This window comes from Scophthalmus maximus, chromosome 13 (assembly GCF_022379125.1).
Source record: "Scophthalmus maximus strain ysfricsl-2021 chromosome 13, ASM2237912v1, whole genome shotgun sequence".
Classification (NCBI taxonomy): domain Eukaryota; kingdom Metazoa; phylum Chordata; class Actinopteri; order Pleuronectiformes; family Scophthalmidae; genus Scophthalmus; species Scophthalmus maximus.
Genome location: NC_061527.1, coordinates 24,375,921 through 24,400,842, shown reverse-complemented (window position 1 = coordinate 24,400,842; position 24,922 = coordinate 24,375,921). Strand labels below are relative to the sequence as shown.

The window sequence follows — 24,922 nt, the reverse complement described above, 5'->3', positions numbered from 1 at the left end:
GCTGTAAGTGTTGCCTCTTTCCAAGTTTAGCAGATTTATTGTGGCATTAATAACACATGTCTTATGTTTTCCTTTACTTTTTCATCTGGTCCTACATCAGAAATACTACTGTCATACTTCATAATGAACATGTCATGGACTGACATTCTAAAGAGAGGAAGGTGAAAGAAGTGTCATGTGGATCAGTGACCAGCTCGTTTCCAGGTGAGGGTAGAGTGACGGTCACTTCTCTCAGCCTGCTCATCACTCACATCATCCAGGAAACAGACATGCTCTGACTGTATGCACTGTTTGGAACAAACTTTATTGAAACTGTCTACCAGGACAGGTGCAACCTGACAAGCTGAATATTTTTTCAAAAGTATGAAGAGAGTCACCAACAGTTAATATGCCAGTTTTTGTTTTACAATCCTCAACCACAACATATTAACCAGTTATCTAAAAAATAACAATAATAATAAAAAAAACAATCTGGATACCAGCTTTAATCCGTAACCAAGATGCTGAGGAGCTCAAAGATTTCTTGGCTGTTTAAACAGATTTGGATTTTTTAAACCACTAACGTGCAGCCAGTGGGAGTCACATGACCACACATCACTGATGACTGATTCTCCTCATTCTTTTTACTGCAGGTATACTGTACCAGGTCAACTGTACATGACCTCTGACAGGTATCAACTAACACAGTTACTAACCAACAAACAGCACAGACAATAAGAACATTGACATCTGGCCATGACAGACAGACGGATAGTGACGGACGCACAGTAGGAACTAGCCTTCTCACACAAACTATCAGTAAAACACAATCAGTCACCATTATCTTCCCCATGCCACTACAAGTCAACACCCTCCCTGTAGGAACCCTAATGTAAGAAAAGTAAGCCGGTGCGGGGACAGGGGGCACAGCGGGGGGGTGGATGATACAGAATGTGGACGGCTGATGACGAGTCTGGATCTAAAAGTCCTCAAAGCACCACTTGATACCCAGAAAGATCATTGTTGCAAAATGGCCAACCTCCTTACAATATTTACAAAAATATAAAATGTAAATAAAAATACAAACTTATTCTGTTTGTAAAAGTATTCTTGTTAAGAAGGGAGGACTGAGGTGTTGAAGGTTTGCTGGAAAACTGTCTGTCTGTCCTCTCGGTGGCATCGTCCCCCAGACAGCACGGGCGCGGCCAATCTCTACTTGTCTGTCTTCTGCTTCTTGGTTTCCACCTCGTCCTGGAAATGAGAAGAAGAACCAGGTGAGACGAAGTGAGAGGAAGTGAGACGAGGTGAGACGAGGTGAGACGTGTTGTGTCAGCTGACCTGCCTCTCCCTCTGCAGAGCGCTGTTTGTAATGTGGCTGTGCAGTGTTACCATGGAGCTCCCTGCTCCCAAAGCTAAACCGTCTTTTTATTTGACTGGTTTTGTTGATCGCTATCTTTTCTTATGTTTGCAAGTGGCAAAAGAACTTCCTGGTTCCTGTAATGCGGTAACATTTTGGCTTCAATTATGAAGCCAGCATTCTTTCAGAATAGTGACATATTAACTATTAGAAATACATATTGGTCGAGCCAATATATATATATATACAGTATATATATAATTTGCAACACAAAATACAAATTATTCTATTACAATGTCCACCCTGTAAGGTTCGCAAAGTTTGTGTTTAGTTAGCCATAGCTCTTTGAGTGACCAACATTTGTTAGTTAACCCTTTTACAGATCAACAAAACTTCTTTAATTATGTCACGTGTTGAAAAAAGTGTTCCATTGGATATACATTCTCAATAAAATAGCCTAACAGGGGACCTTTGTTCGTCCCACAATGGGGAAATTCCGGACAAGCAGAATAATATTTCAAAAACTAGACAAAAAGGTAGGAGTGACGGTTGAAGCGTACCCTAATTTACCCCAATGTGTGATCTGTCAAATTCTATTTTCTTACGATCACGCAGAGGGAGTTAGCTGAGTAGGCAGTCCCTAATGTGGCCAGAAGTCACATACCCGCTCTCACTGCTATTAGAATGTGGTCACATGAGGCTTAAACCACCTCTGAATGGGGTTTTTGAGGTCCGATCTCAGTGTTTTCACCTGTACTTAGAGCTGTCCACTTGTGATCGGATCACTCTGGACGGATGTTACTGCCAGGTGAAAACGGGGTCTTAGAGAAGCATGTGGATGTGGAACTACTTTCTATCACACAAAATCACCATGAAATGTTTTGACCTTGTCTTCTGTAGATTTCCCAAAATAAAAGGTTTAAATCTAATTATGTGAGAACCTGAGTCTATCCTGTATGTTCCCTTCACCTCCATTGTGCTGTCATTGAGGGAATAATAAGTGTACTACTACTTCACGTATGTATGGCAACTCCTCCTTACCTCTTCATCATCATCATCATCATCATCATCATCATCCTCAGCTGCTCTCTTCCTCGTTGGCGCATCAAGGTCGTCTTCATCATCATCATCCTCATCACCTGAACAAACCCAGAAAATCACAGTGACGCTGGATAAATCCTGAATAACACAACTCGCATGTCTTAGATTCTAAATGTCACCTCCTAATGACCAGTGAATTGAATTACATTGTTATGAACTTATTTGAAAATTAGGTTTAACTCCCAGTTACAGTATGTATTCTGATGTCAGTATGGTCTCAAGGACATTGTACAGTTGCACTGACTGGCCACCAGGTGGCAGGCCAACCCCTTCTATTGAATAAATATGGAATTCAGGGGAACAAGCTGGTGTCATTGATCGTGATCCATTGAATGTGCAGCTCTGTTTCAGCAGACGACACATGCAGATTTTAAAGATAGTGATGTTGTGAATCCTTTTTTCTGTTTGGCTGTTTGACGTGTCCCAAAGAAACAGAGGACACTTGAATTCTAAATCATTTCAGTTACAATTTCCAGCAACAACAGATGCATTAAATGGCACCTGCCGTAATGAGAGCAAATGCTTTGTGAATAAACTCCTGTGCTCTTTTACGTGAACAGCCACTGGCCAGGGCCTTTGTATTCCTGTTATAGATATGTAGGTGCTATATGTACGTTGCACAGCAAATCGTTTTTGTACTGAAAACAATATCATCCCATAATAAGGAGCCCCACAACGTTGCGTCAGCTGTGCTCTGGCTGGTATTACCACCTTCACTTTCTCTCTGTTTGTGTCTTCGTGTGCTACTGTATGAAGACACCCACCCTCTCCATCCTCGTCCTCGTCCTCTTCTCCCACGTCCTCCTCCACCTCGTTCTCCTGCTCGCCGTTCTCCTCGCCCTGACAGAGTTACAGAGTTACATTGGTGGCCGGCAGACAGACTAGGATCATTCGTGTTCTGCGAGCGGAGAGGAGGAGCAGTCTTACAGTTTTGCCGTTGGCAGCAGCATCCTCTCCGTTCTCGGCCTCCTCCGTCTGCTTCTTCTCCTTCAGCTCCTGAGAGCAGACATGTTCTTAGACACACAAGTCCACTTTTATGAATTTTGTGTTGCATTGATATTAACAAAAGGACAGGATGAAACGATCTGGTGACCAAATCAACTTCACTGATGAGTGTGAGAGGTCAACACTCAGCTCGCTGCAACAAATACTATGTTTACACATCTGTTTTTCTAAACTTTGTATTTTTACTCTGTAGTCAAACTGGTTGCACTCAGGACTTGGTGAGAGGTTGGATACGAGCTGCAGTCCCCGAAGTCTGATAACAGACCCTCCATCCTCCTGACCTGTGGAGCGGCCGTCAGTTGCCTTTTACAGTCAGGTGGTTGATCTCACACCTCCTATTGGTGAGTTCCTCCTAAGTCCCGCCCACCCCCTACCAGCTGAAACCCGACTCCGTCTGTCACTGCTGCCATGTAGCCAGAGCGGAGGCTGGCAGAGGCCACAGCCTCACCAGTGGAGACTACAACTCCCAGCAGCACAGACGCAAATGATTCTCTTGTCTGCTAATGAGATCAGATCAGCTCCCTTCTTCTTACCAAGTTCCTCAAACAACCGTCCGCAGTACAGATGTCACCTGAACAACACTGTATACACTGTACTACACATCAGTATTACCACATGATTCTACTATCTTCATATAGTAAACACAGACATCCTGTCTGTGGTGTCTTCTGATTGTATAGTTAGGTTTCCTATACAGTAGAATAACTACCTTCTCGCTGGCCTCACATCAGGGGACCAGTCCACATGTCTGCCTTCTCTTTCTAACACCAAGAGCCCCAGACACTTCACCTGAATGACACTTTACCTGAGTCAGGGTGGATCACAATGTTGAGCATCAGTTTACTGTTCTTTACTCCTGTCTGTCTGTCTGTCTGTCTGTCTGCCTCTGCACATCTGTCTGTCTGTCTGTAAGTCTATGTCTCTCTGTCTGTCTGTCTGTGTCTGTCCATCTGTCTGTCTGTTAGTCTCTGTCTGTCTGTCTGTGTCTGTCCATCTGTCTGTCTGTTAGTCTCTGTCTGTCTGTCTGTCAGTCTCTGTCTGTCTGTCTGTGTCTGTCCATCTGTCTGTCTGTCTCGCTCGCTGTCTGTCTGTCTGTCAGTCTCTGTCTCTGTCTGTGTCTGTCCATCTGTCTGTGTCTGTCCATCTGTCTGTCTGTCTCGCTCTCTGTCTGTCTGTCTGTCTGTCAGTCTCTGTCTCTCATTCTGTCTGTCTGTGTCTGTCCATCTGTCTGTCTGTTAGTCTCTGTCTGTCTGTCTCTGTCCATCTGTCTGTCTGTTAGTCTCTGTCTGTCTGTCTGTCAGTCTCTGTCTTTCTGTCTGTCTGTCTGTGTCTGTCCATCTGTCTGTGTGTCTCGCTCGCTGTCTGTCTGTCTGTCTGTCAGTCTCTGTCTCTCTGTCTGTCTGTCTGTCTGTCTGTCAGTCTCTGTCTCTCTGTCTGTGTCTGTCCATCTGTCTGTCTGTCTGTGTCTGTCCATCTGTCTGTCTGTCTCGCTCTCTGTCTGTCTGCCTCTGTCTCTCTGTCTGTCTGTCTGTGTCTGTCCATCTGTCTGTCTGTCTCGCTCTCTGTCTGTCTGTCTGTGTCTGTCAATCTGTCTGTTTGTCTGTCTGTCTGTCTGTCAGTCTCTGTCTCTCTGTCTGTCTGTCTGTGACTGTCCATCTGTCTGTCTGTTAGTCTCTGTCTGTCTGTCTGTGTCTGTCCATCTGTCTGTCTGTTAGTCTCTGTCTGTCTATCTGTCTCTGTCTGTCAATCTGTCTGTTTGTCTCTCTCTGTCTGTCTGTCTGTGTCTGTCCATCTGTCTGTCTGTTAGTCTCTGTCTGTCTGTCTGTCTATCTGTCTGTCTCTCTATCTGTCTCTGTCTATCCATCTGTCTGTTAGTCTCTCTCTGTCTGTCTGTGACTGTGCATATGTCTGTCTGTCTGTCTGTTAGTCTCTGTCTGTCTGTCTGTGTCTGTCCATCTGTCTGTCTGTTAGTCTCTGTCTGTCTGTCTGTCTGTCTGTGTCTGTCTGTCTCTCTATCTGTCTCTGTCTGTCTGTCTATCTGTCTATCTGCCTCTGTCCATCTGTCTGTCTCTCTATCTCTCTCTGTCTGTCTATCTGTCTGTGTATGAATGGAAACACAGGATGACAATGCCTCCATCATCCAAAAGGACACATGAGGTCACTGAAAGGTTTAATGAGTATGAAAATGATGTGCATCACTGCTCAGTCACCACATCTCAATCTCTCTCCACCTCCATCATCACATCACCTTCCCACAGACTCAATAGCAAGCTGGAATGTGGTGGTCCATCACCTAACTAACTAAAACTAACTGACTGACTAGCTAAAACTAACTAACTAAAACCATCGAACTAACTGATTAACTAACTTAAACTAACTGACTGACTAAAACTAACTAATTACAATGAACTGACTTTGTTGGGTTTTCCCTGTAATATTGTAATATTGACCTCACTATGTAAAGTGCCTTGAAACAATGTATGTTGTGATATGGCGCTATACAAATAAAATTGAATTGAATTGAATTGACTGACTAGCTAAAACTAACTAACTAAAATCATCTAACTAACCGATTAACTAACTAACTAAAACTAACTGACCGACTAGCTAAAACTAACTAACTAAAACCATCTAACTAACCGATGAACTAACTAACTAAAACTAACTGACTGACTAAAACGAACTAACTGACTAACTAAAGCCAACTAATTGAAACATATAACTCACTGATTACCTAACTAACACTAACTGACTGACTAACTAAAACTAACAAATTGACTAAAACTAGCTAACTCACTAAAACTAACTAACTAAAACCATATAACTAACTGATTAACGAACTGAAACTAACTGACTAACTAACTTAACAACTCACTAAAACGAACAAACACTAACCAACTAACTAGAACTAACTGACTAGCTAACTAAGACAAACTAATTCAAATTAACTAACTAATTGATTGACTAAGTAGCTAAAACGAACTTACTAACTGATATCCTAAATTAACAACTAACTAAAATGAACTAACTAACTAAAACAAACTGTCTGACTTACTTACTAACAAACTAACTCAACAACTAACTAAAACAAACAGAACAAACACTCACCAACTAACTAAAACCAACTGACTGACGAACTAACTAAAACCAATGAACACTAACCAACTAACTAACTAATGAACTAACGAATCACTAACTGAAATGAACTTACTAACTAAAACAAACTGTCTGACTAACTTACTAACAAACTAACTTAACAACTAACTAAAACAAACGGAACAAACACTCACCAACTAACTAAAACCAACTGACTGACAAACTGACTAAAACCAATGAACACTAACCAACTAACTAACTAATGAACTAACGAATCACTAACTAAAACGAAAAAGACAAACACTAACAAACTAACTAACAAACTAATATGAACTCACTAACTGACTGACTAACTAAAACTAACTAACTAACTGACAAACTAATTAAAACCAACTAACTAGAACGAACTAACTGTTTGTATAGGTTCTTCCTGTCTTGCTTGCCTCGCGCGCCCTGCCGTGCACGCGCAGCTCCCTGACAGACACGCCCCCCTCGGTCACCAGGAGAGCACGCGCTCTGTGATATATGTACATATTCAATAAAACATCACTTTGTTCTTCACCGACACTGGACACTTTTCTCTTTCTTCTTTCTGAAGCGACCGACAGGTACAGTTCAGTGCTGTGCGCGCGCGCACGTGTGCGTGCGTGTGCGTGTGCGTGCCTCCGCAGTGACCAGTGAACACACACTGAACACAGACGCGTGCGCGCGCCCAGCGACGAGCCGGAGCGGGAGGAGCTCCAGATGAAGAAAGTCAGATTACTATTCACTGGATCGCGTCACCGGTGAGTTACAAGCCGCGGGACTAAGCTGGACACTGTACTTATGATCCACGCTCCGTGTCTGGACCTGCGCCTTCTCCTTACACACAGTTGTGTCCGAGCTCCGACTGACACAACTCTGATGAAATACAGTGTGAACCTTCACGTCGACACCAGAACGAGATGCACACCATGCTCCCTCCCTCTTTGTGAATATACACAGTGAACATGATGCACAGACAGTCACAGACCGTGAGTGTCAGTGTCAGTGTCGGTGCACACTGAAGGGACCGGGGCGCCACTTCCAGCCCTCTCCTCTCTCCTCTCATCCACCAGCTCCGTCCTCAGCTCCTGTCAAGTCTCACTGCACTGATGGATTCCACGTTTCAAACGGTCTCTTCTCTTCTGTCGATGCCGCGCGGCTCAAAATAGACCAATTACTAATACAGTAATATGTGTCCTCCTCGTCCTTACCTTGACGCTCACTTCTGCGCTGCTCTCTACTTTACTGTCCGCCATGTTACTGGTGCCAAGACAGCTCGATGTCCAGTCAGAATACTGAAGAATTGAAGAATTGAATTGAAAAACAGAACAGACGTAAAGTCCTCAGCCCTGTGGGAGAAAAGACGCGGTCCTGCCAGCTGCGGCTCGCGCAGTCGGCGCTGCCGCCTTTATAGACGAGTGGGCGGCGAAAGGTGTCTGGACGGAGCCGCTGATTGGTCCGTTAGCTCTGGAACTACTTAGCCTGCAATTGGCCAAAGGGAAACAATAGACATCTCTCTTTCTCTCTCTCTCTCTCTCTCTCTCTCTCTCTCTCTCTGTGTGTGTGTTGTTTTCAAATGGAGGGATTTTTTTGCCCACACAAGTTTTTCATATTTAATAGCTGTCTCTCTCTTTTCTTATGATATATGTACACAGCCACGGGCACATAAACACGCCATAAATCTCACGCGCGCGCGCGCACACACACACACACACACACACAAACACATACACACACATACATGCAATCCCTTGATTAAACTGAGCAGTCCAGCACACACTCATGCTCTTCACATGCTATTGGCTAATCAGTCATTGGTTAGTGAAGAATTAACTACAGGCGGTATTTTAGTGTTGTATCTGGTCCAGATGCATTTACTACTTTAAATACTGTATGGTAGATAAGATAAGATAAGATAAGGTAAGGTAAGGTAAGGTAAGATAGTGTAGCCCCACAACGGGGGCATTTAGTTGTTACAGCAGCAAAGTGGACAGCAGAGTATAAAAAAGCAATGATATGTACAACTATAAAATAAGAACACCATATACAGAGAGCAGTAACAATAATTGCACATAAAGAATAATTATTGCTCAGTTGGTAGTTGCACTGTTGCGCAGTACAAAGGACATGAATATTGTACTTAAGTGGTCCAGTGAAGATCTACCAATTATCATATCCATTAATTCATGAATGTGAAAAAAAAAACACTTCCATAAAACTCACTGCTACAGTAATTATTACTTTGTGCTGGTAGATACCACAGCTACTGTAAATACTGTAACCACAGCAATAGCTACTGATACTGTACTGCACTATATCTTTTCTATTTTCCTCTTTGGCCTGTGTGATACTGATTAATGATTTTGCCACTGTTGGTCTTCTGATGTTTTTCTTCATCACAGCACTTCACTTTAGATATAGATATAGATATATAGAGTGGGACAGTGACATGGAGACGGGGAGAAACTGAGAGGGACAGAAAGGGAGGAGATGAAAGAGATGGATGAGAGCGACAGGGAGGGAGGGAGGAAGAGAGGGTGATGGGAGAGAAAGGGAAGGAGGGAGGGTGAGTGATGGGTGAGGGTGGGAAGAGATGGGTGAGAGAAGGAGGGAGGGTGAGAGATGGGAGAGAGAGGGAAGGAGGGTGAGTGATGGGGAGGGTGTGGAGAGATGGGTGAGAGGAGGAGGGTGGGGAGAGATGGGTGAGAGGAGGAGGGAGGGTGAGAGATGGGAGAGAGAGGGAAGGATGGTGAGTGATGGGGGAGGGTGTGGAGAGATGGGTGAGAGGAGGAGGGTGGGGAGAGATGGGTGAGAGGAGGAGGGTGGGTGAGAGATGGGAGAGAGAGGGAAGGATGGTGAGTGATGGGGAGGGTGTGGAGAGATGGGTGAGAGGAGGAGGGTGGGGAGAGATGGGTGAGAGGAGGAGGGTGGGTGAGAGATGGGAGAGAGAGGGAAGGATGGTGAGTGATGGGGGAGGGTGTGGAGAGATGGGTGAGAGGAGGAGGGTGGGGAGAGATGGGAGAGAGAGGGAAGGATGGAGAGATGGGTGAGAGGAGGAGGGAGGGAGAGATGGGTGAGGGTGGGGAGAGATTGGTGAGAGGAGGAGGGAGGGAGAGATGGGTGAGAAGAAGAGGGAGGGAGAGATGGGTGAGAGGAAGAGGGAGGGAGAGATTGGTGAGAGGAGGAGGATGGGAGAGATGGGTGAGAGAATGAGGGGGGGTGAGAGATGGGAGAGAGAGGGAAGGAGGGTTAGTGATGGGGGAGGGTGTGGAGAGATGGGTGAGAGGAGGAGGGTGGGGAGAGATGGGTGAGTGGAGGAGGGAGGATGAGAGATGGAAGGATGGAGAGATGGGTGAGGGTGGGGAGAGATGGGTGAGAGGAGGAGGGAGGGAGAGATGGGTGAGGGTGGGGAGAAATTGGTGAGGAGGAGGGAGGGAGAGATGGGTGAGAGGAGGAGGATGGGACAGATATGGGAGAGATGGGTGAGAGGAGGGAGGGAGAGATGGGTGAGAGGAGGATGGGAGAGATGGGTGAGAGGAGGGAGGGAGAGATGGGTGAGAGGAGGAGGATGGGAGAGATATGGCAGAGATGGATGAGAGGAAGAGGGAGGGAGAGATGGGTGAGAGGAGGGAGGGAGAGATGGGTGAGAGGAGGATGGGAGAGATGGGTGAGAGGAGGGAGGGAGAGGAGGGAGGGAGAGATGGGTGAGAGGAGGATGGGAGAGATGGGTGAGAGGAGGGAGGGAGAGATGGGTGAGAGGAGGAGGATGGGAGAGATATGGGAGAGATGGGTGAGAGGAGGGAGGGAGAGATATGGGAGAGATGGGTGAGAGGAGGAGGGTGGGAGAGATATGGGAGAGATGGGTGAGAGGAGGAGGGTGGGAGAGAGATGGGTGAGAGGAGGGAGGGAGAGATGGGTGATGGGTGAGGGTGGGAGAGGTGGGCGGGAGGTGTCACGTGTCTGTGGATGATGTTTACATCATGTTCATGTGAAGCTGTTGTCTGTAGCAGACAGAATGATTTCCAGACGCTCAGTGTTTGACCCGTTGGTTCACTGTTCTTGTTTACATTTTATTTCAAATACACAATCCACATAAAAGATACGTTTGAGGAGGAGGAGGAGGAGGAGGAGGAGAGGAACAGCGTTTCTTCACCGTGACGTCCTCGGTGAGTGTCGTGCAATCAGAGCCTCCCTCTTCCTCCCTCTTCTTCCCTCACCAACATGGCGGCCCGTCGCGTCCGTGTGGCGTCGTGATTATTGAACATCCCCTCTGATTGGCTGGTGAACTCGAGCGAACATGAAGCTGACGCTTTGCGCACGACGATTTGCTGAAAGAGCTGTCAATCAGACGCCGCCGGCTCGTGTTAGGGGGCGGGGTGTTCAGTTGAAGGTAACAGCAGGAGCGAAGTGGAGGAGCAGCGGACTGGATGTGTCAGTCCTCACGACGACAAATGACCAAAGTGAAAGTAAGAATGAGATGAATTCATTACATTTACAAGATAAAACAACCCAACTTAATAAAATAACAAACTAAATAATCGAACCTAATCACATTGTATTACTACAATTCTATCATCTGTTTAGATAGATAGATAGATAGATAGATAGTTACTTTATTTATCCCAAGCTGGGCAATTCCAGTGTAACAGCAGCACGTTTCACGTTTCACACATCACACAAAATATATACAATATATACACAAACAAATTTAAAAATGTACGAATTGCAAAAATATAGAGAATAACAATAATAAATATAAAGAATTTACATGAATATTAATAGAGGAAATGGTGCAGTAGTACAATCAGCTACCAGTAGTGTGCAGAGGAACATGGTAACATGAAGGTGCAAATGTGCCAGGATTCATGTTTTAATTTAGATTAAACAGAGATAAACAGATTTAACAGATTAAAGATGGTCTCTGGTGTCCCGGTGGGTTTTGTGTTGGTAAAATGAGGACCAGTGACAAGAAGACTCTGGCTATAAGACGATGTAGAGATCTAACTGTAGATCAGGTGGTCACAGGTGTTGGACCCTCACTACACCCCCATCTCCCTCCATGCAGACAACATGCTGCGGCCCGTCTGGGAGGTTCTTCACTGCTGAGTTCAAATTTACTCTCAGGCACACTTTCAGTCATAACATATTCACGCCATATAGTTTAAATCATAATTACAAGCAGCTGAGTGGAGGGGAAATTCAAATGAGCTTCTGAATTGGAATTGGAGACATCATGAATTTCTGTCTCTCATTTGGTGAAAAGAGCACGAGGTGTCCACCAGCTGGAAGCAGGATCACCGCGAATGCATCAGTTCTGGCAGTTACATATATTAAACAAGTTGAAAACACTAATGTAATAAATTTAGCTTATTTAAGAAGAGCAAAGTATATTTATGAGCCTTTTCACTTTTAATTAGAACCTCACTGGTTTCCTTCCAGGGGCGGTGGGGTAGGTTGAGCAGAGTCATGATGTAGTACAGACCTGCAACATGTTGAAAAACCTGCGGAAGAACTCATCAACATCACAACGAGCTCATCACATTGTTCTTCCAGGTTATTTTGACATTGTACTATTGGTTTCCTTATGACTCAACCACTGTCTGGTTTCTGTCTATGTCTAACTGTGGGCTCATTTAAACTGCATCAGGTGCAGCCCTGACAGCTCAACAGCAGGGGGCAATAGTGGACTAGCAGTGGACTGACACCTCCAAAAAACTCACAACTGCCATGATGATTATGTTTTGACAGTTTGAGACGGCAGATGACGTACAAACGAATCAACAATGGATCTATTTAAAAAATAACAATGGGGCTCTGGTGAAACAGATTGAAGAACTTTATTGTCCAACAGAGTGAGACATTTGTCTTGGGCCCTTCACCCTCTCTGCAGCCATAAAACAACAGCATTTCATAAATAGAATATACAGATTCATCATTCATCAAATCATGAACAAGGTTTTAAACCACGTTACACATGCAGAAAATATACAAACACAAAATGCATTTCCCATTAAAAATACCTTGATGATCCGAACCCACCCGGCCTCATCCAAATGATTTATTGACACCGGGACAAAGCGGTATTGGATCTGCTGTGAGGGACTGTGAACCTCCAAGCAGAGGGCAGTAGAACATGGGTGGGTCACTTCCTTTCTGTGTGCTTGCCTCAGGGTAGTCTGTTCATAAATAGACTGCAAGGACGTATGCTGCATGGAATACTGTTCCAACTTGTGATTGGTCATCTTGCGCGTTCTTTTAGTCTCACACACACAAATCACTTGTAAGCACATTGTTCTTTAGCATCTCATTAGAGTACATGCTGTGATTTGTCCCATATTTAATAAAGCAAACCACACAGTTGTTAATACCAGGCAGAGAGAAGAACTGTGAACTGTAACAATCAATCAGTGCTTGGTGTCACGGATGTTTCTCTCTGTTCTGCCTCGTTACAATAACGACAAGAGGTCACACTGCTAACAAGCTACATGCTAATGAAGGGGATCTTGTTGCTTGTTCTGTAGCTACTTGTTAATGAGTGAAAAGTTGTCTGTTGGACTTTATTTAGATTCGTCAAGAGCAGCAATCGGCATGGTGGTAGTAACTTTGACTTCAGCCAAAATGTCTGCAGTTCCTTTTGAACTGATTGACTTGAGCATCTGATTAAGAAAGCCTGCTCTGTAATAGGCTGCAGGCTGGAGACTATGAACAAACTGTTATCTATCATGATAAACCCTGACCACCCTCTCGCCCTCACACTGGACAGACAGCAGAGCTCTTTCTCCAAAAGACTCATTCAGCTTCACTTGGTCACTCCCCTTTACCTTTTTTGGTCTCCACCAGCATTCAAATTATGGGATGCAAGTTAAGCTCACCTAAAATAGTTCCCCCGAAAAACGAATGGTCAGCTATGAAGTTATTGCATCTCTAACGAGAAATGAGGACCTAAATGAAATGATCATCTGTCATCTGTATTTTTAGCTGAACCACAGCAGGGCCTAATAAAAACCATTGTCTGTTGCTGACTGTCTGTCTGACTGACTGACTGACTGACTGTCTGACTGACTGTCTGACTATCTCACTGACTGACTGTCTGACTGACTGACTGTCTGTCTGTCTGACTATCTCACTGACTGACTGTCTGACTGTCTGTCTGTCTGACTATCTCACTGACTGACTGTCTGTCTGTCTGACTGACTGACTGACTGACTGACTGACTGTCTGACTGACTGTCTGTCTGTCTGACTATCTCACTGACTGTCCGACTGACTGACTGACTGACTGTTTGTTTGACTGACTGTCTGACTGACTGACTGACTGTCTGACTGACTGACTGACTGACTGTCTGTCTGACTGTTTGACTGAATGACTGACTGTCTGACTGACTGACTGTCTGACTATCTCACTGACTGACTGTCTGACTGACTGACTGTCTGACTATCTCACTGACTGTCTGTCTGACTGACTGACTGTTTGACTGAATGAAGGACTGACTGACTGACTGACTCTCTGTCTGTCTGTCTTACTGTCTGACTGTCTGACTGACTGACTGACTGTCTGTCTGTCTGACTATCTGACTGACTGTCTGACTATCTCACTGACTGACTGTTTGACTGACTGACTGACTGACTAACTGTCTGTCTGTCTGTCTGACTGACTGACTGACTGTCTGTCTGACTATCTGACTGACTGTCTGACTATCTCACTGACTGACTGTTTGACTGACTGACTGACTGACTGACTGACTGTCTGTCTGTCTGTCTGACTATCTGACTGACTGTCTGACTATCTCACTGACTGACTGTTTGACTGACTGACTGACTGACTGACTGACTGACTGACTGTCTGTCTGTCTGTCTGACTGACTGACTGACTGTCTTACTTTTCAGAACCATTAGCAACTCTTTTAATAAGTTCAAGTGCACAAAGCAACACACCACAGAACGTTGTGGACTTAGCTGAGCTACAGGGACAGAAGAGTCAGAAGCACCAGTCTGCTCCGGCCCACGAGCCTGACATCGGGCTCTGCCTCAGTCTGGACTTGACCTTGTCTTGTTGAATGTGTCCAGCTCTGCGCTGCTCAGTGCACCAGACCTTTTGTCAGTGACTCATATGAAATGATTGGACCGGACATTTACGTTAGTGTTTTGTTTCATGAGGTGTTGATCTGTGCATGTATCTGTGAACTGTGAGGAGAAAGACGGCGGAGCTTCTGTCTAACACGTGGTGCAGCACAGGTCGGACACAACACAACACATCTATCAGCCTCTTTTGGGAATATTTGATGCTGTGGGTGATGGAAATAAAGCAGAGAGAGATGAGGTCTCCACATGGACACCCTCACCTTTCACATGAAATGTCATTTGTCATCTAATGTGATATTGATCAGAAACCATTTGAACAGTTTACTGATACTTTATCAAGCTCCTATGAATGTGAGAAAAAGGATTCTTAAGACTATGTGTTGTAAATGTGATCACAAATCTGTGTGTTTCATTTGACTGAAGGAACATTCCACCAAACTTGCAACGTTGACTTTGACAGAAAAACAGGATTCTGCCAGTATAACTCTGATTTCCCTCAGTTTCCCTCGGGAGCGTGTGTTGCTGCTGGAAGCTGTGATTCCCTCTTCCCATTTTGTCCCTCCCTTTCATGTTCTGTCCGCAGAGATCTTCTCCGTCCTCCTCCATCACGGGGCAGACAGCAGGCGGTGGTTTGAAATGGCGGCGTGGGGAGGAGAGCAGCAGCGCTGCAGAGAGGCTGCAGAGAAAACCCAGGGTGGACTCACAGTGCTGAGTGGACGTGGATCGACTGGAGAGGCAGCAACTGACATGACTGTCACTCATCTACATTACATTATAACTCTAATGTCTCCTACAGCTGATACGGCTGAAGACGACTGTATTTCAGGTTGGAACGACCCTTTATAGTTAAAGAATGAAATTAATTGAATTGAAATGTTGGCGATTGTGGAGAGAAATAACTCAAATAAATTCAAGATAAATATTCCATTGTTATTTACTCCACTGCCATGTGTCGGTACAGAGCAGGATAGTTATCAAAACTTTACTCCCACACAAATTGACGATGTTGTCGATATTGCAGCAGCCTCACTACGTTCCACCCCTCTGAAAAAGAAGACAGTCAAACAGAGGAGGATAGCTCCATGGTACAATGCACAAACACCTGCTTTAAAACAGACATCACGTAGGTTAGAGAGGAAGTGGCGTTCCACGAATCAAGATGATTCTCTACTAGATTGGAAAAATAGTTTGATTACATATAAGAAATCCTCCGAAATGCCAGAAAATGTGTGTCAGGGATGAAGCTTGAATCAGTTGTCCCATTTTTTTAAACTATACACAAACAGAAATAGAAAAAAATGCCGATGTGGTTGCTGATGATATTAAGGCTCTGCTCTCTCCCCCTTCTCAGCCAGAGTGACCATCGGGTTTTTGGTCACCTCTCGAGCAGCCAGCTCCATGAAGAGTCGTGGTTGTTCCACATCATGGAGGACACTGTGGCAGATAACTCAGCTCTGATGTGCATCGTCAGCTGTGAGGCCTTACAGTACATAAACAGATGTGTGCCTTTGCAAATCATGTCTAATCAGTTAAATTTAGTACGGGTCACCTCAGAGATGATCATGTGTCATGGCAGTGTGTCTGAAGAGTTTCCTCATACATCCTCTTGAGTGAACAATGATGTGCTCCGTGAAGGCTCAACACAGGTGTCACGTCCCTACCTCAAGTAGTGTGAGGGAGGAACGAACAGATCAATGTGTCGGACACAGGACCTTCCCCCGGACAACTGGGGTTTGAATCCGGGTCATTTATTGACCTAGTTAACATAGTTTTTTCAGTTTCTCTTTATTTTCATTGTAGGTCTTTCACAATAATCACTCAAAATAAGAAGAAACAGCATTTTCTGGCGTGTAACTCTTTCTCTCTCTGTGTGTCTTTCACCTCTTTTTACAGATGAGGAAAAAATCTGATAGAAAACATATGATCCTGTTAAGACAAAATTCTCAATTGCCTTTCAGGGCTTCCATAGATCATGTGTATATAACTAGTCTTTACTCTCCTCATGTATTGAGACGAGTCTTCTTTTTGAATTCATCAAACTTTATTGTCAACAATGTTGAACAAATTATTTGCTCACCTACCCTTTCTTTGTGTTCCTGGATATATACTGTGAGTTGGCATGAACAGAAACTTGTGCTCTGATTATTTGTATATGTCAGTAGTGAAGAGTTTGTCTTAAATTGAATTCAAATAGAATTTTACATCACTTGTCATGAAAATGGTAATGCCTCACATTTTGATCTTTTCTTTTCATTATGATTTTGAACTGCTCTGCCTGTACCTGTCATTTCTATTACCTATTTCCTACAGGCTGTGGCTCAGACGGTAGAGAAGTTCGTCCACTAACCAGAAGGTCGATGGTTCCATCAACTTCTCCTCCAGTCCACGTGCTGAAGTATACTTGGGCAAGTCACTCAACCTTAAATTGCGCCTGACAGCTTATGAATGCAGTATATGAATGATAGAAAAAGCTGTATGCTGTATATAGCAATGCATTGTGGCACCGAGTGTCCCCACAGCAGTTCGGTCTGAGATTTCTTCTGTTAAAAGAGTTTTTTCTCCTCCACAGTCTCAGAGCTTCTGATTGTGGGAACTGTTGTGTTTCTCTATAATATTGTGAGGTCACAACCGTAATGTGCTGTGAGACGATGTATGTTGTGATTTGGCGCTGTAAAAATGTAATTGATTGTTGAGAAAGACAAACATTGTGTGTCTGTCGTGTGTGTGTGTGTGTGTGTGTGTGTGTGAATTGTACTGTACAGTGCTTTGGGTGGTCAATGAAACTAAACTATATAAAAAGAAATCCATTTAAATAGGCCAACAGTATATTTCTGAGTGTTCCGTTGATGCTGGTCTTAGGGTTCGGTTACGACTCTTCTCCCACAATGCAATGGAGAGAAATGCAGAGGAAGCAGTTGGAAATAATTTCAATAAACTGTGGATTTTGAGGATTTTGTGGTTGCTGCCCTCTCTCTCTCTCTCTCAAACAAACAAACACACACACACACACACTTAAAGGTGGAGTAAGCGATTTTGGAGAAGGGCCAACAATACACCCCTCCCTTCAGTGCTCCTTCAGAGGCTCTGCCCTCCCAAATTCATGGATGCGCATTATTATCGTATTGAAGTCAACAAACACAATACTGAGCTTCTTATAAGGTGTGGAAGAGGATAACCCACTCTCTTATAGCTGAAGCAAAACAAACGTCATAATATGAAACATGCTCAGACAAAAAACACACACACAGGAAACACAGCATCCAACACAGAGCAGGGGTGAAAACCGGTTGGATCGATGTTCGACTGACAGGTGAGAGGGGCATAGAGTGTAGCTAACCAGGATGCTAATCCTATTTACCTGGCGGAGCATCAACCCAAACAGATCCACTGGTAAACGTGTGTTTTTCTTGGCTATAAAATGCTGGATACCATGATACAGAGAGAAAACAACTAAACCTCAAACAACTGACGCTACAGATTCTGCATCATCTCATGATGTAAAGCCTTGTGTACTAGCTATAATAATATTATTACTATAATTATTATTATTATTATTCATGCATTTATGTTTGGCTTTACAAATTAAGTGGGAGTGGCCAGAAGGACAATCACACAGCTTAAACCAGGGGTGGGGAACTTCCCACCTTGCGGCTGTATGAGGCTGGAGAGACAGTTCATGAATACTAAAAAGAAACTCAGGAACACAAAAAGAAATCCCATGAAATCAATATTTTTGCGATAAAGGAAAATAACATGAAACCGTAGACTTAACATGCACCTTGGTGGTCCATGCTGGCACATGTCTGACAAGCATGATTTGGAAGATTTGGAATGTTGAGCTTTCCGAGAAAAATGGACTAACTATATCTTTATTCCTTTTGTTGAAGTAAAGGTTTGTTGTAGTTAGTTTGCAGGGACAAGCTCAATCTCAGCACCATCACTGTTGGGAACTGGATGAGTGAAGGACACATGTTAGTGTCCAACACGCAGCTTCACTGGACAAACTCTGACAGAGACAGTGTAATACACCGGTTCTGTGGTGAGAAGCTGAAACTTCATTCAGAAGGAGAATAGGTGAAGGAACCTCACTGCTGCTGTGAATCTGCTGGAACCAGACAGTCAAACTGTCCCAGTGTCAGTTGGTCCCAAAGAAAACATCACAGAGCAGATTGATGCTGTTGTACAGTTACGTTTACAGTTTTTCTATTTGGCGCAACGAAACGAGAAACATGACAAATATTATATTTGTGCATGGGATGACTGAATAGTTTTATTCAAGGGAGGAGTTACTGTCTTTGCAAACCATGCATGCTGTAGCAAGTATTTGTGTGTGTGTGTGTGTGTGTGTGTGTGTGTGTGTACTGTGTTATGACGTGAAGACAGTGGTGAGTTTGTAATCCTCCCTTCGGCAGTGGGCGAGAACTTTCAGGACACGAAAAGTCAACAGAAGGAAATGAATGTGTTTGCTACAATGTTTAATGTGAACCAGCTGGTTTCCCCTGGTCTGTCTACAACAAAAAATCTTGGAGCTGCAAAGCAACAACAAGCTCTGCTCCACTTCTATAAGTGTCAGTGCAGGTACAACGCCCTCCCTCTGTTACACTTCCATAAAGTCAATGTACAGGTACAACGCCCTCCCTCTGTTACACTTCTATAAAGTGTCAGTGCAGGTACAACGCCCTCCATCTGTTACACTTCTATAAAGTGTCTGTACAGGTACAACGCCCTCCCTCTGTTACATTTCTATACCGTGTCCATACAGGTGCAACGCCCTCCCTCTGTTACACTTCTATAAAATGAATGTACAGGAACAATGCCCTCCCACTGTTACACTTGTATAAAGTGAATGTACAGGTGCAACGCAATCCATCTGCTACACTTCTATAAAGTGAATGTACAGGTACAACGCCCTCCCTCTGTTACACTTCTATAAAGTGAATGTGCAGGTACTACGCCCTCCCTCTGTTACACTTCTATAAAGTGAATGTACAGGTACAACGCCCTCCCTCTGTTACACTTCTATAAAGTGAATGTACAGGTGCAACGCCCTCCCTCTGTTACACTTCTATAAAGTGAATGTACAGGTGCAACGCCCTCCCTGTTACACTTCTATAAAGTGTCAGTGCAGGTACTACGCCCTCCCTTTGTTATGCTTCTATAAAGTGTCTGTACAAGTACTACGCCCTCCCTCTGGAACATTTCTATAAAGTGTCTGTACAAGTACTACGCCCTCCCTCTGGAACATTTCTATAAAGTGAAAGTACAGGTACAACGCCCTCCCTCTGCTACACTTCTATAAAGTGTCTGTACTCATACATTCTGTGAGAGTACAGAACAAGCCAAGTACAGTATTTCATCGTGATTGATGGTGATGGTTCTTCAGGTTGGTTTACTCATTCATTCAGGTATTTCCTTCAATCCTTCTCCGTGTGACAAGGAGGAGCAGTCACATTTCTCATCGAGAAAAATATGGACATGATTTCAATAAACAGAGATAAAATAAAGTGTTACCTGGTTAAGGGAACTTCAGCAGAGTGAATTCATTTTAATGCAAAAAAAGGATTTTACTTGATGATTGAAGTTAAATTCAATAAAATCATATTGATTAGATGTGAGACAGTGTACCTAGAACAAAAGTTTATTTACAGATAAATTAGGATCAATTTGGTCAACCAGTTCTTTTCACAGCACAGTCAGGAGGAGCACTGGGACATTTCTGATGACGTGTGTCCAGATCAGATGCATAGAGCAGTGAAATATTCTTCCTGATAGGAGACACTCTTCTCCTACATTATTCTGAAGTATTGTTGCATTCATTCCCTAATTCATGAAAGGCCTCTACAGGACATTCTACAAAATCATTGGACCGAGCAGTAGGTCCTTTTCTTTTCCCATTTGCTTTCTGAAATATAGATTTGTTGTTTGTTGAAACAAGATCGCGGTCGTTGTTTCACTTCCATAATTCATTGAAAAAAAACTACAAGCATAAAACAGGCCACACACAGTCTGAGAGAGATTTAGACATTTAAAAGACAGAACAAAAAGCATAAGAAATGTTGTCTTCTTTCTTGTTGTCCACGTTCACACCTGTCGGTCGTGTGTTTATTCTCTGTGCTCTGTTCAGATGGAGCTCTTCTTCCTCTTCATGTCCTCTTCATCACTTCTTTACACCCAGTGACATGCTGAAACACAGAGTTAGTACGATGAATTTAACCAATCACAAGGACAGATTGATTTGATATCAAGTGACAGGAACGATGGGTTTTAGGGAGTTCCACCAATTCTCTTGTACTTGGCACTTTCTCTCAGGAACAAACACACTTCTCTGATGAGAGTTGCGAGTTGTGAAGAGATACAGATCTATAGATACAGATCTAGAAACACAACAATGTGTTTGTTGGTGGTCATCACCTGATTGTTCAATTCAATTCAATTCAATTTTATTAGTATAGCGCCATATCACATCATACATTGTCTCAAGGCACTTAACATAGTGAGGTCGATATTACAATATTACAGGGAAAACCTAACAAATCCCACAATGAGCAAAGCACTTGGCGACGGTGGAGAGAAAAAACTCCCTTTAACAGGAAGAAATCTCTGACAGAACGAGACTCAGTTGTGTGCGGTCATCTGTCTCGACCGGTTGGGGTGAGGAGAGAAATGGGGAAGAGAGGAGAGGTGGGTAGAAAGAGGGTGAGAGAAGAGACAGGAGGAGAGAAGAGAGAGAGAGGACAGTTGTACAATCGCCGCTGTAATCTCTACCAGACTGATACTTATAATTAAAAATACAATTATGTTGTTGTTATTATTAGTGATGATATTAATATTAATATTAATAATAACAATAATAATGACGGGTTTGGGTCCTGCAGCTCTGGGGTCAGAGATACACTAGGAGAGATAGAAAACACAAACAGGGTTAGTGACATGTACTGTAAACATATCGGGGGATGGGGGGGGTTGTATAACAGTTGCTTTAATTTCTACCAGACTGATACTTATAATTAGTGAAAACTGATACTTATAAATACAATGATGTTATTAATAATAATAATAGTAATAATAATAATGACGGGTTTGGATCCTGCAGCTCTGGGGTCAGATCTACTAGGAGAGAGAGAAAACAGAGTTAGTGACATGTAATGTAGATACATGGGGGCAGAGAGAGAGAGAGAGAGAGAGAGAGAGAGAGATCGAAAAAAGTGGGAGAAGGAGAGAGAGATAAAGAGAGAGAGGGAGAAAGATGCTCATGATATAAGTTCCCCCAGCAGTCTAGGCCTATAACAGCATAATAAAGAAATGGTTTATTAAACACCTGAGCAGTTCTAACTATAAGCTTTATCAAAAAGGAAGGTTTTAAGTTTAACTTTAAATGTAGAGGGTATCTGCCTCCCTGACACAAACTGGGAGCTGGTTCCAGAGGAGAGGAGCCTGGTGGCTGAAGGCTCTGCCTCCCATTCTACTTTTACAGATTCTGGGAACCACAAGTAATCCTGCATTTACAGAGCGAAGTGATCTATTGGGATAATATGAAACTATGAACTCTGTAAGATATGATGGAGCTTGATTATTAAGGGCTTTGTAGGTTAGGAGCAGTATTTTGAATTTTACAGGAAGCAATGCAGAGATTCTAACACTGGAGAAATATTATCTCTTTTTCTAGTTCCTGTCAGAACTCGTGCTGCGGCATTTTGGATTAACTGGAGGCTTTTCACAGACTTATTGGGGCATCCTAGCAGTAATGAATTACCGTAGTCCAGTCTAGAAGTAACAAATGCATGAGCTAGTTTTTCAGCATCCTTTTGAGATAGGATGTTTCTAATGTTCTTGATATTGCGCAGGTGAAAGAAGGCTGTCTGTCCTAGAGACTTGTTTTATGTGTGAGTCAAAGGACATGTCCTGGTCAAAGGTAACTCCAAGGTTTCTCACAGTAGAGCTGGAGGCCAAGGTAATGCCATCCAAAGTAACTATATGATCAGATAATGTTTCTCTGAGGTGTTTAGGGCCGAGTATAATGACCTCAGTTTTTTCTAAATTTAGAATCAAAAAATTATAAGTCATCCAGGCCTTTATGTCTTTAAGACAATCCTGAAGTTTGTCTACCTGATTAGTTTCATCTGGCTTTATAGATAAATACAGCTGGGTATCATCAGCATAGCAATGGAAATTGATGTGGCGTTTTCTTATAATATTGCCTAAAGGAAGCATATATAAAGTGAAAAGTATCGGTCCCAGTACAGAACCTTGTGGTACTCCATGTCTCATTTTGTATGAATGGAAGATTTGTTATTAACGTTAACAAACTGAAATCTATCAGATAAGTAGGACTTAAACCATTCTAGTGCTGTTCCTTTAATCCCAATGTGTTCTAGTCTCTGTAACAGAATTTTGTGATCGATGGTATCAAATGCAGCACTAAGATCTAAAAGGACGAGAATAGAAACATGTCCACTGTCTCAGGCCTTCAGTAGTGCTGTTTCTGTACTATGATGTTTTCTAAAACCTGACTGAAAGTCTTCAAGCAGACTATTCCTGTGTAAATAGTCACATAACTGGTTAGCAACAGTTTTTTCAAGGATTTTAGAGATAAAGGGGAGGTTTGATATGGGTCTATAGTTAACTAAGATATCTGGGTCCAAAGTCGTTTTTTTGAGCAGAGGTTTAACTACTGCCACCTTAAAGGCCTTTGGTACATAGCCTGTCAATATAGATAAATTGATCTGATCTAATACGGAATTATTAATTAAAGGTAATACATCCTTAAATAGCCTTGATGGAATAGGATCTAAAAGACAGGTTGATGACTTGGATGAAGTGACAAGTGAAGTCAGCTCAGCTAGATCTATAGGGGAGAAGCATTCTAAATATAAATTAGGCGATACTATTGGTTCAGAACCTACTGTACTGGACAGTGTGTCTGTGCCATTAGTGGGAAGAAGCTGGTAATTTTTTTCTCTGATGGTAATAATCTTCTTAGTAAAGAAACTCATGAAATCATTGCTACTTAGAGTTGGAGGAATAGACTGTTCAGTAGAGCTTTTACTCTCTGTCAGCCGGCTACAGTGCTGAAGAGGAACCTGGGGTTGTTTTTATTTTCCTCTATTAGTGAAGAAAATAATTGGTTCTGGCATTTCGGAGGGCTTTCTTATATGTAATTAAACTATTTTTCCAGTGTAGGTGAGAATCATCTAGATTATTGGAACGCCACTTCCTTTCTAACCTACGTGGGGTCTGTTTTAAAGCACGTGTCTGTTCATTAAACCATTGAGCTATCCTCCACTGATTGACTGTCTTCTTTTTCAGAGGGGTGACAGTGTCAAGTGTGGAACGTAGTGAGGCTGCTGCACTATCAACAACATCATCTATTTGTGTGGGAGTAAAGTTTTGATAACGATCTTGCACTGTATCGACACATGGCAGTAGAGTAAATAACGAAGGAACTGTTTCTTTGAATTTACTTACAGAGTTTTCTGATAGACACCTGCTGTAATAGACATTTTCTCCAAATTCAGTAAAGTTAATAAGTGAGAATTCAATTGTAACTAAGTAGTGATCGGACAGAGGGTTTTGAGGAAATACTATTAGATTGTCAATGTCTATGCCATAGGTCAGAACGAGGTCGAGGGTGTGATTAAAACAGTGAGTGGGTTTGTTTACATGTTGAGTAAAACCAATTGAGTCTATGAGCGAATTAAAGGCAGAACTAAGACTGTCGTTGGCAACATCCATATGAATGTTGAAGTCACCCACTATAATAACTTTATCTGTGCTAAGCACCAACTCAGATAAAAAGCCTGGTGTTCGATAAACAACGACTACAATAACTGGTTTTTGACATTTCCAGCTTGGGTGAAGGAGGCTAAGAGTTAGGCTTTCAAATGAGTTAAAACTATGTTTAAGTCAAGGGTTAAGCAATAAGTCTGCTTGGTAGATTGCTGCTACTCCTCCTTCTCGGCCTGTGGTCCAAGGAATATGAGTACTATTATAAGAGGGAGGTGTTGATTCATTTAAACTAACATATTCTTCTGGCTGTAGCCAGGTTTCAGTCATACAGAATAAATCAACGTGCTGATCAGTTATCAGATCATTCACTAACAAAGATTTAGATGGGAGTGACCTAATATTAAATAATCCACATTTTATTGTTCTATTGTTAGGTTCATTGATAGGCTTTGTGTTGATCTTTATGAGATTTGTGTGAATTACACCTCTTTTATTTCCCTTTGGATTAGATAGTTGAAGTGGTTGTGGGTCAGAAACAGTTTCTATGGGGTTC

General features: G+C 43.0%; 2 protein-coding genes and 1 long non-coding RNA gene across 4 annotated transcripts in view; 1 reads left to right on the top strand and 2 right to left on the bottom strand.

The window, feature by feature from the left end:
* Window positions 1-285: 285 nt before the first annotated feature.
* LOC118318035 (prothymosin alpha-A) lies at window positions 286-7,959 on the bottom strand. Its single transcript, XM_035647300.2, has 5 exons — window positions 7,774-7,959; window positions 3,365-3,433; window positions 3,202-3,277; window positions 2,378-2,475; window positions 286-1,230 (listed from the first exon to the last, which is right to left on the bottom strand). The coding sequence occupies exons 1-5, from the start codon at window positions 7,816-7,818 to the stop codon at window positions 1,192-1,194; spliced, it is 327 nt and encodes a 108-aa protein (XP_035503193.2). The 5' UTR covers window positions 7,819-7,959; the 3' UTR covers window positions 286-1,191.
* Window positions 7,960-10,646: 2,687 nt separating this feature from the next.
* On the top strand, window positions 10,647-17,304 carry LOC118318796. Its single transcript, XR_004795824.1, has 3 exons — window positions 10,647-11,028; window positions 15,227-15,469; window positions 15,995-17,304. It is a non-coding gene; the product is annotated as an uncharacterized LOC118318796 (long non-coding RNA).
* Window positions 17,305-20,265: 2,961 nt separating this feature from the next.
* The window catches only part of phb2b (prohibitin 2b), a 40,901-nt gene continuing 36,244 nt past the window's right edge, over window positions 20,266-24,922 (bottom strand). For both annotated transcript variants that reach the window (XM_035648486.1, XM_035648485.1), the window contains exon 10: window positions 20,266-20,825. In XM_035648486.1, the coding sequence (XP_035504379.1) occupies window positions 20,801-20,825 (25 nt within the window). In that variant the 3' untranslated portion in view covers window positions 20,266-20,800. The remainder of the gene's footprint in view (window positions 20,826-24,922) is intronic.